This window comes from Eriocheir sinensis, chromosome 50 (assembly GCF_024679095.1).
Source record: "Eriocheir sinensis breed Jianghai 21 chromosome 50, ASM2467909v1, whole genome shotgun sequence".
In the NCBI taxonomy this organism is placed as follows: domain Eukaryota; kingdom Metazoa; phylum Arthropoda; class Malacostraca; order Decapoda; family Varunidae; genus Eriocheir; species Eriocheir sinensis.
Window position 1 is genome coordinate 9,675,099 of NC_066558.1, and position 14,615 is coordinate 9,689,713.

Genomic DNA, 14,615 nt, shown 5'->3' on the forward strand with positions numbered 1-14,615 from the left:
TCTCATTCACGTGGTATGCTCTTCCTACGGCAACGTAACTTATCCCAAAGCGTAACTTCTCCTAAATCTGAATTCTTTTTCAAGGTGAACACTTTTCTCGAACGTATTGGGACGCTTTCAGCAGGTGTTTTGGTAGAACAGTGTTGCCACTCATGCCATTGCTACTTGGTGCGACGAGCGGGAAATTTAAAAATCCTAAAAAAAATCTTCCATGACCATCCGTATAAAACCGAATCCGTACTATTGGAAACCGTACTATTTGAGGGACGACTGTACATGTAAATTGGATATTAGGTCATCATTGTTCAAATTTCAGGGCATGAACTCCCGTTTCTTCAAACTCAGCTTGAGCTCAGCGGTAGGGATATCTCTCTTCAGAGTCCAACAGTAATCAGCCATCATGACTGCATCCCAGCATCTCTGGGGGCTTCGTGGTGCAGGGGTTAGCACACTCGGCTCACAACCGAGAGAGCCCGGGTTCGATTCCCGGGCGGAGTGGAAAAATTTCGGCGGCTTTTCCGATACCCTACGCCCCTGTCCACCCAGCAGTGAATGGGTACCAGGTATTAATTGGGGGTTGTGTCCTGTCTCCTGGGATCTGTTCCCTTCTCCTATAATTCCTTCCCCTTCTGTCTCTCCGGCATATGACCACAGATGTGGCGCCGACTAAACAAAACTTTCCAACTTTTCCCAGCGTCCCTGATACCTGGTCTCCATCTCTTTCATGTCCTGATGGAATCTCTTCCCCTGCTCATAGTTCATTGATCCCAGATTCTCAGGAAACTGATCCATATGTGAGAATATAAGTAATGCATTTTGATGCTCATGTTGCAATGCATTTTGATGCTCCTGTTGCATCCGAGGTTTCTGAAAGCAGTCAGCATATTGGTGACAAGTTCTGCGTAGTTCCTGGCCTTCTTGTTGCCAATAAATTTCTTCATGACATGAACAAAAGCCTTTCACGCTTCCAATTCCACTATCCTTGTCTAGAGCTTTGGTGAACTTGTGGTGCCCCGAGGGCTGCGACACCACTCGTGTCATCATCATCTTCACCGGCAATATTTTCCGATGACAACAGCGGTATCGACCGCTAAAACACAACACGGACTCCAACACATGATTGTCCCCACTGTTCATTTACCAACCTATACACAATTGTAATTGCCCATTAACGCACCCGCTTATCTCTCTAAGCCAAAACACAATCACCGCGGCCAAAACACGATCAGCCTCGGAACAAAATGTTATGAAAAAAAAGCTGCGTCACCGCGTGAATTAAGCATGTCGGTTAGGTAGATTATTGTATGAGCTCGGTGTGAGTTTGATGTATGACTCACACGCCTGACGTATTACCCTCGCGATGTCTGCCTATATAAGAAGCATTTTCTCCAGGCTTGACCTCAGATTAACCAGCACTCTGTTCGTTGCTGGACACTCAGTTGTCCTTCCCTAGACAACATGGGTAGAACATTCATCGTTGCTACTGTGAGTATGGAGTGAAGAATTACCATAGAGGAAAGCGTATCTAACATATCTATTGTGTTCTATTATCTTAGTTTTACTTAGGATTATATTTCTATGATACTTTATTGTGTGAGTTTTTACTCAATATTATACCAGTGTTAACGTCAGTAACCAATAGTGAAAGAAAACCTGAAAACTCATTGAGTCTAGTAAGCCAGTCTCTGGTTTAAACAATAATTTTACCCTCTGTAATATTAAGTAGTATTAAGGTAGAATAAAATACATATAAGAAAGGCGACACCGTTTCATCACCCCATTTACGAACTCCTTTAAATACTCCTAAAGTACTAGAATTTTAAGTCAAGTGTCACTAATACAAACAGTGTGTCGTCGCCCCTGTGTGACCCGGGATTGCGGGTTACAACATTGGTGTCAGGTGTGGGGTGGTGAAACATGTGGTGAAACATGTGGTGAAACATGTGGTGAAACTTGTGGTGAAACATGTGGTGAAACTTGTGGTGAAACTTGCGATTTATATTGGTTTATATTGGTATTGTACTGGTGTATGTCCACATCCGAAAGCGAGGGAGAAGACAGTTATTCTTGGAATTACGGGAATAAGACTTTAGAGTTAAAAATGCCAGACGAAGGCAAGAACCCTCCCCCCAAAAAAGAAGATGGAAAATCGATCACCCTTGCCCATGATGATCTTGTCACGCTACTTAGCCGTCATACCTTGAATGATTTTAGTAGAGTGCAGGGACTCTTATATTTTTGTGGTGGAGAAGAAAAAAGTAGCAAAGCACCAAACCTCCCATGCCATAAGCTAGCAAAGAAATGGATAGAGGATATTGAAAGCCGGACAGGCAAATTGGGACACTACCGGAAAGATTGAGTTAGCCAAACAATATGCCCTGGGAGCAGCGCGCGATCATCTCCTCGGTTGTATCACTAGATGTGGACAGGATTGGGAAAAAGTAAAGGAAGACTTCCTACGTGTGTTTCCCACAGTAAGGACCTTTTCGGTCCTCCAGAAAGAATTGGGAGAGGCAAAACGGCGGACAGGAGAAAACATCCGCACCTTCCTCATCCGCCTGGAGACATTGAGAGACGAGTTGATCGCTCTCAAGCCTGACAATGCCAGTTTCCTAACTGAGATAACCGCTTTACGGCTCAGAGAGGCTTTCCCTCCGGCCCTCTTACTCATCCTAACGGAGGAAGAAAAGGGGGACCCACAGAAGGTATTAAAGAAAGGGTATGAGTATATTAAAGCTTATCCAGAGTCGAAGCTATCCGATGCCGATATCGCCAAAGAAATAAAAGTGCTGAACGTCTGTTCCACCCAGGCATCCGGACCCAAACATGTCTCACAAGCCCGTCCTCCACGCCCTCCAGGCCAGTCACGTTACCCGATACCCCAAAGGGGAGGACGGCACGCCGCGCCACCTACACGCCCATATGGGAACGCGCCCACGCCACCCACATGTTATGCTTGTGGGTATGTAGGACACATGGCTCGCGATTGCACATATGGAAGGCAGTATAGGGGTGCCTACCACCCACCAACGGGCTCGGTACCCTCCGTACCCGCCCACTGGAAACAGGCGTAAGCCTTTCTCGCCTTGCGCTGCCTGGGGCCCGTCTAAACCGGCCGTTCCCACACCCCGTTGCTCGTGGGTAAACCCTGACCACTACAACAAAAAAAAAAAAAACGACCCCAGAGTAGCTGCGGCAGTCCACGGCCCTACCAACGCCCTCACGTTGAGATTGTGCGTAGGCGCTAATGCACCAAAGGAGATGGTTTACGCAATGCTAGACACAGGAGCAGGAGCGTCCCTAATAGAAGAAGATTTATTTAGGAAGGTAGGCGGGAAGATGATAGTTACAGAACCTCTCTCCATACAAGGGGTAGATCGGACTCAATCCCTAATAAAGGAATAGCCGAAGTAGTAGTAGACTTTGGGCACGGAGAAATTATAGAAAAGTTTGTAGTAATATCACAAGGTATAGTGTTACCAACAGCAGTTTTGTTGGGCCTAGAATTTATGTGGAGACAAATGTGGTAGCTGCACCGCTGGACACACCTGGGCAGTTTAGTGTAATGGTGGGCGCCTACCCAGTGGAAGTACATTCCTGGCTGCGGACGATATGAGCCCGTACCCAGAAGATCATAAACCTACTTTAGACGAGATGGAGGAAGTACCAGTGAAAGCATACGCTATTAACGTGGCGTCCTTGCTCCCAGGCACGGCAGGGTATGTCACTCTGGAGGCAGAGATTGGCAGAGCCCAGCAAGCCTTATTTCTCCCAAGGTCCAATGATATCCCTTCTTCATTTTTATTTCCCGGGTTAGTAACCTTAACTCCTAACGTCAAACAAACCAAAGGTAAATTCATCATTCCCTATGCTAACCCAACTGAAGAAACTATTGAGATGCCAACAGGTGAAGTGATGGGACACATTTATTCTTGTCACTCAGAATACTATCAATCATCGACTAATGAATGTGTAGCGGCTGTCACAAAAACAGCTACAAAGCCGCCTGTCACCCAGTCAAGTAAGCAGATGGTACTCGATAAGCTGATAGACGAGCTATTTTACCCTCACAACGGGAAAATTGCTGTCTGAAGGGCTTAACCCGCAAGTATCCTGATGTGTTTGCTCTAAAAACGAGCCACTCACTATTACCCCCTATTATGTTCACACTTTAAGGCTAAAAATGACAAGCCTATATATAAAAGCCATACCCAATACCAGTAAAATATCATAAAGAAATAGAGATTCAGCTCAAGGACCTTGAGGCCCAGGGTATTATACGCCCTAGTGCGTCACCCTACAGCGCACCTCTAGTCCCTGTTGCTAAAAGGATGGTGGAGTCAGACTTTGTCTCGACTTCCGCGCTCTGAACGATGAATTGATTGATGACAAACATCCACTCCCTAACATTAACCTCATTTTGCAACAGTTAGGGGAAAGTAAAGTATTCACCTCCCTTGATTTGCGCCAGGGCTACCACCAAGTCCCATTGGCAGAGGAATCTAAACACTTGACAGCCTTCACGACACCTTATGGCCTCTATGAATTCACTACAGTCCCTTTGGATTAAAAACAGCACCTGCAGCCTATCAACGGATCATGAATCAAGTTCTCATAGGTCTGACAGGAAGAATTGTACATGTATACCTTGATGATTTGATAGTACAAGGGAAAGACATGGACCATCACCTAAAGAACCTCCATGCCGTCTTGGACAGACTGCAGAAGGCTCACCTGTCCTTAAGACTAGATAAGTGTTCCTTTTCAAAGAGCAAGTAGATTATCTGGGTCACATTGTTAGTGCTTCTGGCTTGAAGCCTCAGCCTCAAAGGTACAGGCGGTGCAACAACTCACTCCTCCGAAAACAGTCAAAGAACTTCAAGGTTTCCTGGGATTGGTTAACTTTATAGGAAATTCATTAAAGACTTTTCCAAGATAGCATCCCAACTTAATAATTTACTCAAATGGATGAAAGTAACCAAGAACGATAAGACACATCTGGAGTGGAATGAAGATGCATTTCATGCATTTAGCACTAAAGAACAGTCTAACGACTGACATTGTTTTAGCCTTTCCGGATTTCCGAAGCCCTTCAATCTCACCACAGATGCGTCAGATAAGGCAATAGGTGGTGTGTTGCAACAAAAGGATGAAAATGGTAGTTTACGTCCCATAGCATATTTTAGTAGAACCCTGAATGGAGCAGAACGTAACTACTCAGCGGTAGAGAGAGAAGCTTTAGCAGTCATCTATGGCCTCAGTACTAACCGACCCCTTATCTTGGGTTATAGGATCCACATCCTGTCGGACCATAGACCACTGACTTGGCTGTTAAAAAGCACAGTACCTAGCAGCAGGATTGCACGCTGGCAGACACTTCTAGGAGAATTTGACTTTAGTATTGATTATCTCCCAGGCTCCAGCAACATGGTAGCAGATTTTTTGTCAAGGATTAGGAATCAGGAGAGTGACGTGATAGAAGGCGAATTGGATGCTCGAATTATGTCTGTCACCCTTACGGGTGGACAGGACATGTCTGTCGCCTCTCCGGAGGGACATGACAAACAGGATAAGTTTCTCCATTGGAGTCTTGCTGGACTCATGGAGCACCAGGATCGCGATCCTGAACTGAGAGAATTGAAGCATGCTTTTGAACAAACCACCGGTGGTAACGTACATGAGAGAGATGAGACCAAGGTTGCAGAGAGGAGCAATGTAACGTTAAATGCAGCTAAGAGGCACTTCAAAAAACTGCCTCTTAGTGAAGTGTGTGTAGAGAACGGCATTCTCTACCGCGATGTTTGCGATGAATACAACAAGCAGAAAAGACTGGTTATCGTTCCACCAAGCTACATTCCTAACGCGTTAGCTTTGGCGCATTCCATGCTACCTGCAGGGCATGGAGGCACTAAGGTTACGTTGGCACGCTGTCGCAAGTTTGCGTACTGGCCGGGAATGAAGGCGGACGTGGAGCAATATGTCAGATCTTGTCCTGTCTGTTGTCGGTTTAAGAAGAGGGGATCCCCGCCAGCTCCACTTATGAGGTATCCAGAGGTTGGCCAACCGTTTGACAGAGTCCATATGGATATTGTCGGACCTTTGTCTGTTTCAGACGAAGGCTATAGGTATGTACTGACAGTGATAGACGTCCTGTCACGCTTCTTGGTAGCAACCCCTTCGTACGAAGGCAGCCAAGGAAGTGGCAGCTGCGTTCTACAAGAACGTAGTCTGTGTACACAGCATCCCGCCGATTCTAGTCACGGATCAAGGAAAGGAGTTCGTCAACACTCTCTTACGAGAGTTGACTCAGTTGTTACAGATTGATCATCTAAGGACAACTCCTTATCACCCGTCTGCAAACGGGGTGATAGAAAGGCCTAATGGCACCTTAATAAATATCTTGAGAACTTTGTGCGAGGACAATCGCGGTATCTGGGACCAAATGCTTCCGGTTGCAACACACGCCTACAACACTGCCTACCATCGTGTTCTGAAAGATTCACCATGTTTCTTGCTTTTCTCTCGGGACCCAAATGTTCCTTTTGAAGTGCTTGAGAATAGACTCCAACCTTGTTATGATGTTGACAGCTATAAAGCATTTACTTCTAGTGTCGCGCAGCGGACCTATAAACTATGTCAGACCAATATAGATATAGGATGGCAGGAGTCAGAAAGAATGTTTAGGAAATCCAAACCCAAACAGGTGGTAGTAGGAGATCGGGTCTACTTAAGGCATGTATGTACAAAGGGCGAACCAAAGAAGCTCCAGCCCTTGTTCAATGGACCTTTAGGGTGCTAGAAAATATAAGCCCTGTAGTCTTACGACTGCGTCATGTTAGAGGTGGTAAGATCAAGACAGTTCACACAAATAATGTTCAGGTCGTTCACGAGGACTCTCTTGGCTTCCATGACTCTCCTAATGTCAGGCGTGCATATCCTCTCCCTGATCAAGTAGTAGAAGTGGACCCACTCCCCATGACTTATTCCCCCGAGGAGCCGCTGCCATTGTCCTTTCCAGCTCCTTCCGAGCTCTCCTCACCGGCTCCTGTCTCCTCAGATGCTTCAGAGGTCCCCTCATTGGTTCCTCAGCTCCTTCAGAGCCCTGTGTCAGTCGCTCATTACGATCCAATACGGTACCCCTTCTCTCCCCAATGTGATGGACCGCCCTCTTGAGTATCGCCAACGACCAACGAACTGATGCCCCTATAATTACAGATCCTGGTGTTGCCCTCTCCTTGTCTTCCCTTGATCCCTCCTGGAGCAACCCATTCGTCCCGGCCTCGTCTTCTCCCCAGTCTTTAAGATGCTGTTGACAGGACGGTACTATGTTGTCCCTGTCGTCATCAAGACGGACGACATCCAACGTCCTCTCATCAACGTGGCAAATCTAACAGCGGAAGTTTCATGGTCGATTGAACATATGAATCAATCGTTCCCCACTGTTGGTCTGCTCAGGCGCACTCTAGACTCTTTTCACATTGAGTTTGAGAAGTTATTCAAAGATCTTAACAGCTTTCTGTCGGCTATGAGTGGTAGAGATGGAAGCCCGTTTCGGACTCGCCAGAAGCGAGGGGCCGTGGATTTCCTTGGCTCGGTAGCAAACCTCCTTTTCGGTACGGCCACTCAGGCCCAAATAGATGTGATACACGGGAAGCTCTCCCAGCTCTACACTCTGTCCACAGAAGAGAGACGTCAACTTAACCTCCATCAGGAAGTCCTCAACGCCACAGTTCGGGACCTCCGTCATATTCATTCTGCCATCTCCCGTCTAGAGTCCGCCTCGGCTTTAGCCTCAGCTGTTATCCGTCAGTTCTCACTAAAAACCTTGCAAATTGAAGGGGAAATGCGTATTTTGGAGACTATCCTTCTCATTCAGTTGGCACTTAGTGACCTAAATCATGATACTCTGAATCTCAAGCTTGGCCTTCAGCAGCTGTCCCAAACGCAGGTTTCCCCTCTCCTCCTTCCAAATGATGTACTATTTCGTGTGCTCAGCAATGCGTCACTCCATTACCCAGGCTTACTTTTCCCTGCAGCACATGAATATTTAGCATTGTATAGAGATGTCTCTAGGGTTATTTCTAAAGGTACGCTTTCCTCAGGAACCCTTCACTTCTACTTACAAATCCCCATGAAAGGGGATCCCTCTGACGTGTTCGATGTGTTTAAAATGGACGCGTTGCCTTTTCATCTTGATGGCACGCCATATTTTCTGCACACCGACACGCTTTCCACTTACCTTGCGGTTTCTGAAGACCGCACTCACTATATGCTCTTGGACTCCTTGGACCGCTGTACTAAACACCACCTGCTCTATGTATGTCCCACTGTCGCCCCTGTCTACTCGACTTCTGTCCAGCGCTGCGAGATCGCTCTCTTTCTCGATCGCCCAGACGCCCTCTCGCTGTGTTCTAAGTCTCTCCTCAGAGTCTTCCCCCCGGTCTTCATCCCGTCTCCTGCGGGCTGGGTCTTCGCTACCGATACTCCCCAGATGGTCACCATGGTCTGCCCGGACAGCCCGGTCTCCAAATACAGGCAGACCATCAACGGGACGGGTCTCCTCCGCCTCGGTATGGGCTGTAGTGCCCACTCCGACGCCTTCAGCCTCCCTGCCTCTGCTACTATGGACGGTGACGCCCCGCTGACGGTTCATCGCGCCCCCTTCCACATCGGACGTGACGTGGTCTCATCGCTCCTGGCCAGGACTCCCCTTGGCCCCTTCCCCTCCCCGCCGCCGTCGCCCGGGTCGTCTCTGGCCCCCCCGCTGGACCTCCCTCCTGCACTTCACGCGCTCCAGGAATCCGTCTCTCCGGTCCCCGCCTTCGACCCCTTCCTCCCTTGGTGGGGGTGGCTGCTCCTCGGCGTCGTCTTCGTCGCCGGTGGGGTGGCCTTCTTCTGTCTCTTCAGGTCCCGTCTCTCGCAGGCCTCCTCCCCCACGATCCCGCCATCCCCGTCTTGGCCCTCCATGGTCGTCCGCCGGGCGGACCGCTTCGTGCCACGAGGACGTGGCGTGGTTTTAACGGGGGGGGTATGTGGTGCCCCGAGGGCTGCGACACCACTCGTGTCATCATCATCTTCACCGGCAATATTTTCCGATGACAACAGCGGTATCGACCGCTAAAACACAACACGGACTCCAACACATGATTGTCCCCACTGTTCATTTACCAACCTATACACAATTGTAATTGCCCATTAACGCACCCGCTTATCTCTCTAAGCCAAAACACAATCACCGCGGCCAAAACACGATCAGCCTCGGAACAAAATGTTATGAAAACAAAGCTGCGTCACCGCGTGAATTAAGCATGTCGGTTAGGTAGATTATTGTATGAGCTCGGTGTGAGTTTGATGTATGACTCACACGCCTGACGTATTACCCTCGCGATGTCTGCCTATATAAGAAGCATTTTCTCCAGGCTTGACCTCAGATTAACCAGCACTCTGTTCGTTGCTGGACACTCAGTTGTCCTTCCCTAGACAACATGGGTAGAACATTCATCGTTGCTACTGTGAGTATGGAGTGAAGAATTACCATAGAGGAAAGCGTATCTAACATATCTATTGTGTTCTATTATCTTAGTTTTACTTAGGATTATATTTCTATGATACTTTATTGTGTGAGTTTTTACTCAATATTATACCAGTGTTAACGTCAGTAACCAATAGTGAAAGAAAACCTGAAAACTCATTGAGTCTAGTAAGCCAGTCGCTGGTTTAAACAATATTTTTACCCTCTGTAATATTAAGTAGTATTAAGGTAGAATAAAATACATATAAGAAAGGCGACACCGTTTCATCACCCCATTTACGAACTCCTTTAAATACTCCTAAAGTACTAGAATTTTAAGTCAAGTGTCACTAATACAAACAGTGTGTCGTCGCCCCTGTGTGACCCGGGATTGCGGGTTACAACAAACTGTTTGATCAAGCTGAGCTTGATGTGCAGCAGTGGGAAGAGTATCCTGTCTCTGTCCACCAGAGGGTTGTTTATGACGTTCCTTGCTTTGCCTAGGCACCAATTCCTCCCGTACAGGCCAGTCCTTTTTCGTGTAATGCTGAGCTTTGTCCCTACTATCCCACATGCACAGAAAGCATGGGTACTTGGTGAACCTGGACTGTTGTCCCAACAAAAAGTTCACCATCTTCAGGTCAACACAAATCAACCACTCATTCTGATCATAACAAATTTTCTCCAGCACGTATTTCACCGCTTCATACGTCTCCTTCAGTGTAGATGAGTGAGCGAGGGGTACAGAGGCAAACTGGTTGCCGTTGTGCAGCAATACATTTCAGTGATCGCTTGCTGCTGTCATGGAACAGTCTCCAATCTTCGGGTTGGTACTGTGGCACTCCAAGCTTGTGCAGAAGCTGCGCAATATGTGTACAGTACACCAAGTCCTTCTCTTCAGAGAAAAAAACAGAGGTACTTTTGATGTCTGTTGCAGTAGAAGGTGATGTGAGCACTGTCAGAGAGGAAATTTCTTTCCTTCAATCTGGATGCCAACAGTTCGGCAGAGGACTTTGACAAACCCAGATCGTGAACTATATCATTTAGCTCCTTTTGGGAATAAGGATGTGGAGCATCATTATCAAGAACCTCTTCTTCTTCATTTTCTTCAACACTAGAGGAATCTTCGTCACTAATGTCAGGAAGTTCTCCAAAGACAGGTATACATATACGTATACTGGAATTTCATCACAGTGAGCTACAGGACGACGTGCTGATTCGAGATCAGGATACTTGAGGCTTCTCCAGTTCTTTCTGTTGATCCCAGTCAAATTAATAATGCAGAAGTAGCAGTCAATGCCATGGTTTGTCGGCTCCCTCCAAACCATGGGAATTCCAAACTTAAGATAACTCTTCTTGCCCTTGGTCCAACGACGCAGATACTCGGTGCATGTCTTGCATACCATGTGTGGCACCAACACCAAGTTTCATACCAAAATAAGCATGGTAAGCATGCTTTATAAAACTTGTGACTGGATTCCTGTTCGGAACAACGGTGTATTCGCCCCAGATGTAGCATAATACATCGGGATTATTTTTGCAAGATATTTTGGCCGAATCCATTTCATTCACCTGCAAAAGAAAAATACCAGTTAGTTAAAAATTGACGCATATGAACTCTTCAAAATGCATTTATTTCAAGAAGAAAAAAAAAATTTGCCTCATATAAATAGAAAATACCCGTACGTGTAAAAAAACGTAAAAAAACACCATGTGGCAATAGAGAAAAAGGTTGACCTGATTGAGCAAAACCAATGTGAGTTTTGGATTCAACACATCAAAATAGTACTGAATCAGCTAAAAAATAAAATTAGATGATAAATTTGTTGTTGGCCAGTGTAATGATAGTGTATAAGGTAAGATAATGACTCAAAGTAAAGGAAAATTATTGAAATTTGAATTACCATTAGAAGTGTCAGTAATTTTTTTCACAAATAATTGCCATACCATTAAGGATTTATTTATCCTACATACTGTATTATGTCACTGGATTACTCCTGTACCATTCCAGGAGGTAAGAATAGGGAAACATCAAGCTTTGAATTTTTTTATTGAGTAATGAATTATATGCCCGAGAATAGTAGTAATAATGATAGCAGTAGTAGTGGTCAATGAAGTATCAGTAGTTGTAGATGACCCCCAGTTAAGTAGTATGCAGGTAAATGTCAGCCTCTTACATATGACCCCAGACAAAAAAGATGAAAGAAATTGATGTTTATGCTAGTATATTATGGTATACCTAACTGACCACTGTAGTTTTACCAGCAATAAACTTGCTTTATTAAATATTACAGGAACCATTTTGGGAGTGGATACCGCAGTCAAAGCCTGGGCCAGATGAGAGACTTGTGCCTGTAGGCTGTTAAGGAGGACCTGGCTATGTCCTTACACTGAACTTACCACTTTGTGAATTCAGTGCCATATATATCAGACACATTTTTTTTCTGCCTCTTATGTACCATCACCAGAAATGTTGTGTGTGTGTGTAATGTAGGGGTTCCCAATCTAGACAAATTACCCGAAGTGTGGTTAATAGGTATAGAAGACTGAGGGCAACCCTTCCCTTTCCCCTTCTACCCTCCTCCCCAGAATAAATATTCTTGTTAAGATTGAGACTTTTATTCTCAAATGACCATTAAGGTGGCGGCACACTACAGTATCTTCCCGAGTTTCGCGCTTGCTTCGTTCTGCAGGTATAGCGGTAAACTCGCGGGTCGCGAAACTTGGGGTATTGAAAACTGAAAAAGCGCTTATTTGTTCCGGCCCGTGGAGAAGCTGACTTTTTTTTCCCGCGTTTCTCCCTTGTTATCTCAAAATACATACTGTGTAAAAAGGAAGAAAATGTGAAGAGAGAACGGGTCGTTTTGAAGCCACAGCTGAAAGCGGCTGGCTGCCTGACGATTGGCCGACAGTTCTGAAAACACGCTTATGATTCACCGAGTCTGATGACGTCATCGACGGCGCTCATCCAATCAGCGGCCTCTTATGACGAAACGAAAACATTGTGAATATGAAGTCAACGTTGATAGTTATATCATTAGTTCGTAGCTTTTACCGCGGGCCATTAGCGCGCATTTCTGTGAATCTCGCCCCAGCACGTGTGAACACCGTCACCTAACTGCTAGTTTTTCGGGAATTTTGTACAGAGATTCAAAGTCAGCTGTATTTCACGGGAAACTCATCGAAATTCTAGTCAGGAACTCAGTCACCAGCATCTTGGTTATTTTCTCGTGAGGTCGGTAAGTTGTGGTCACAAGAAAAAGAAGAGCGTATCAGCTGATCGGTTCAGTAGCTATCCGCGTGTTTACTCCAGTACCACAATGAGTTCCGTGAAGCTAGATAAGCTTGGAGTAATCGGGTTGAGCAAGTCTTGGACTTTAGTCTTGTCCAAGCGTAGCCACTGCCTCATCATGTCTGGGTCCTCACTGCAAAATTCTCGAAGCATTTAACGGTAGCAAGCTGTAACATACTCTCCCTGTCTCCGAGCTAACCACTCATGAACCAACAATTTTTTTTTTTTCAGCAAACACCACAAAGCAAACTCTGCAACATCTGGATCCATTATTTGTTCTTTTCAGCTGATACATCCGAGAATGCAACAGTCCTTTGTGTGACCAAACTTGAGGATAAATTCGAGGAAGAAAATTGTCGGGAGATAATTTCGGTGGAAAAGTCCCGAGAAACTAGTTTGTGTGACCGCGCCTTTAAGCTGCTTGTGTTACATTGGCCCTGTCTCCTCCAACCGCGTTGGCGATAGGGGCGATCGGCAACTCTAACTATTCCGGGTGTGCGTCACACACGGCCAAGGTCGGTTGTTCGTATTCACAACGTAAACAAAGTAGTCGCCCTGTATCGATTAAATAGTAAACAAAGCAGCTCTGCCACTCCACTGTACGAGTTTCCTGGTTGGCCATTTTCCACTGCTCCTCACTCCTCAACCACTTTGTTTACATACAACCGCGTGGTTGCTCGTACCCCCAACCGACAACTCGCTCCCGGTTGAGCGCACGGGCAACCACGGTTGCCAGTAGCCCCAACGGTTGGAGGAAAACAGCCAGTGTGACACCGCCTAAAGGAATCGTGCGTGACGCTGACGGTAGCTAGTCGTGAGCCGTACATCATCATGTTACATGTCAAAGCAGCGCGAAACTTGGGGCAATAATGCACGAAAGTCGGGATGGTAAGAATTTAGGATTGAGTGCGAAACTCGAGGATCGCGAAACTCGGATAGCGCAAAACTCGGGAGGGTACTGAAGGCATTTTTGCATAACATGCTATCTGTTTTTGTTATTTGTTTTGTTATTTGTTGGTCAAAATGAGTAACATTGGGAGAATTATGGCAGTCGGGAAAATGGATAATTGAGGACTGGTAGCAAGAGTAGGTGACGTATGTCTCGCCCACTCACTATTTCGTGTCATTGATGTGACGTATAACAATGACCCTTATATTCTGCATCAAATTTAGTTTTATTACTGATATGAGAAACATATGGATAGTCTTTTTCATTTGCAGCATAGGGAATATTGCTTATTCAAGTTATTCATAGAGTAATGTTTATTTTTTTGCAATTCTGTGATAAAAGCAGTGATGTGCTAAAATAAACGTAGAATTTTCATTTACTTTTGTGTATCGAATCCCAGTTTTTAACAGTGTACTCTAGTATTAATGTGTATATACGAAAGCTACTACCTTTCGTGCTTTACGAATCTGTGACAGGAACTTCTTTATCACATAAAGTACTTGTACTTAAGTACAATAACATGTACTTGGACTTGGACTTAAGCACATAGCAAAGTGACAGTACTTGTACCTATTCTTGTACTTGAAAAATATCCAGGTACAGTAATCCCTCACCATATCGCGGTTCCCTCGCTGTCTCGCTGTATCGCGGATTTTTAAATTGTATCGTATCGCGGATTTTTCGCTATATCGCGGGATTTTGCGGTAAAATAAGCATTTTCTAGCCTAAAAAATGTAGGAAAAAGTAGGAACACACCTAAATAAGCACCTATGTCACCCACCTATTTTTTATTTTTCCATCGTGGCCTATTGCGCCGTTAGTCTTTTCCCCGGTTCACTCCTCCCCCACTGCCTTTCTTTCTT

The 14,615-nt window shown here is 45.7% G+C and overlaps 1 protein-coding gene across 1 annotated transcript in view; it reads left to right on the forward strand.

Annotated features, from left to right (window-relative positions):
• Nucleotides 1-14,127, forward strand: part of LOC126982042 (ketosamine-3-kinase-like) — a 130,730-nt gene extending 116,603 nt beyond the window's left edge. Inside the window, exon 7 of the mRNA XM_050833760.1 lies at nucleotides 11,806-14,127. Coding sequence (XP_050689717.1) covers nucleotides 11,806-11,869 — 64 coding nt within the window. The 3' untranslated portion in view covers nucleotides 11,870-14,127. The remainder of the gene's footprint in view (nucleotides 1-11,805) is intronic.
• Nucleotides 14,128-14,615: the final 488 nt, after the last annotated feature.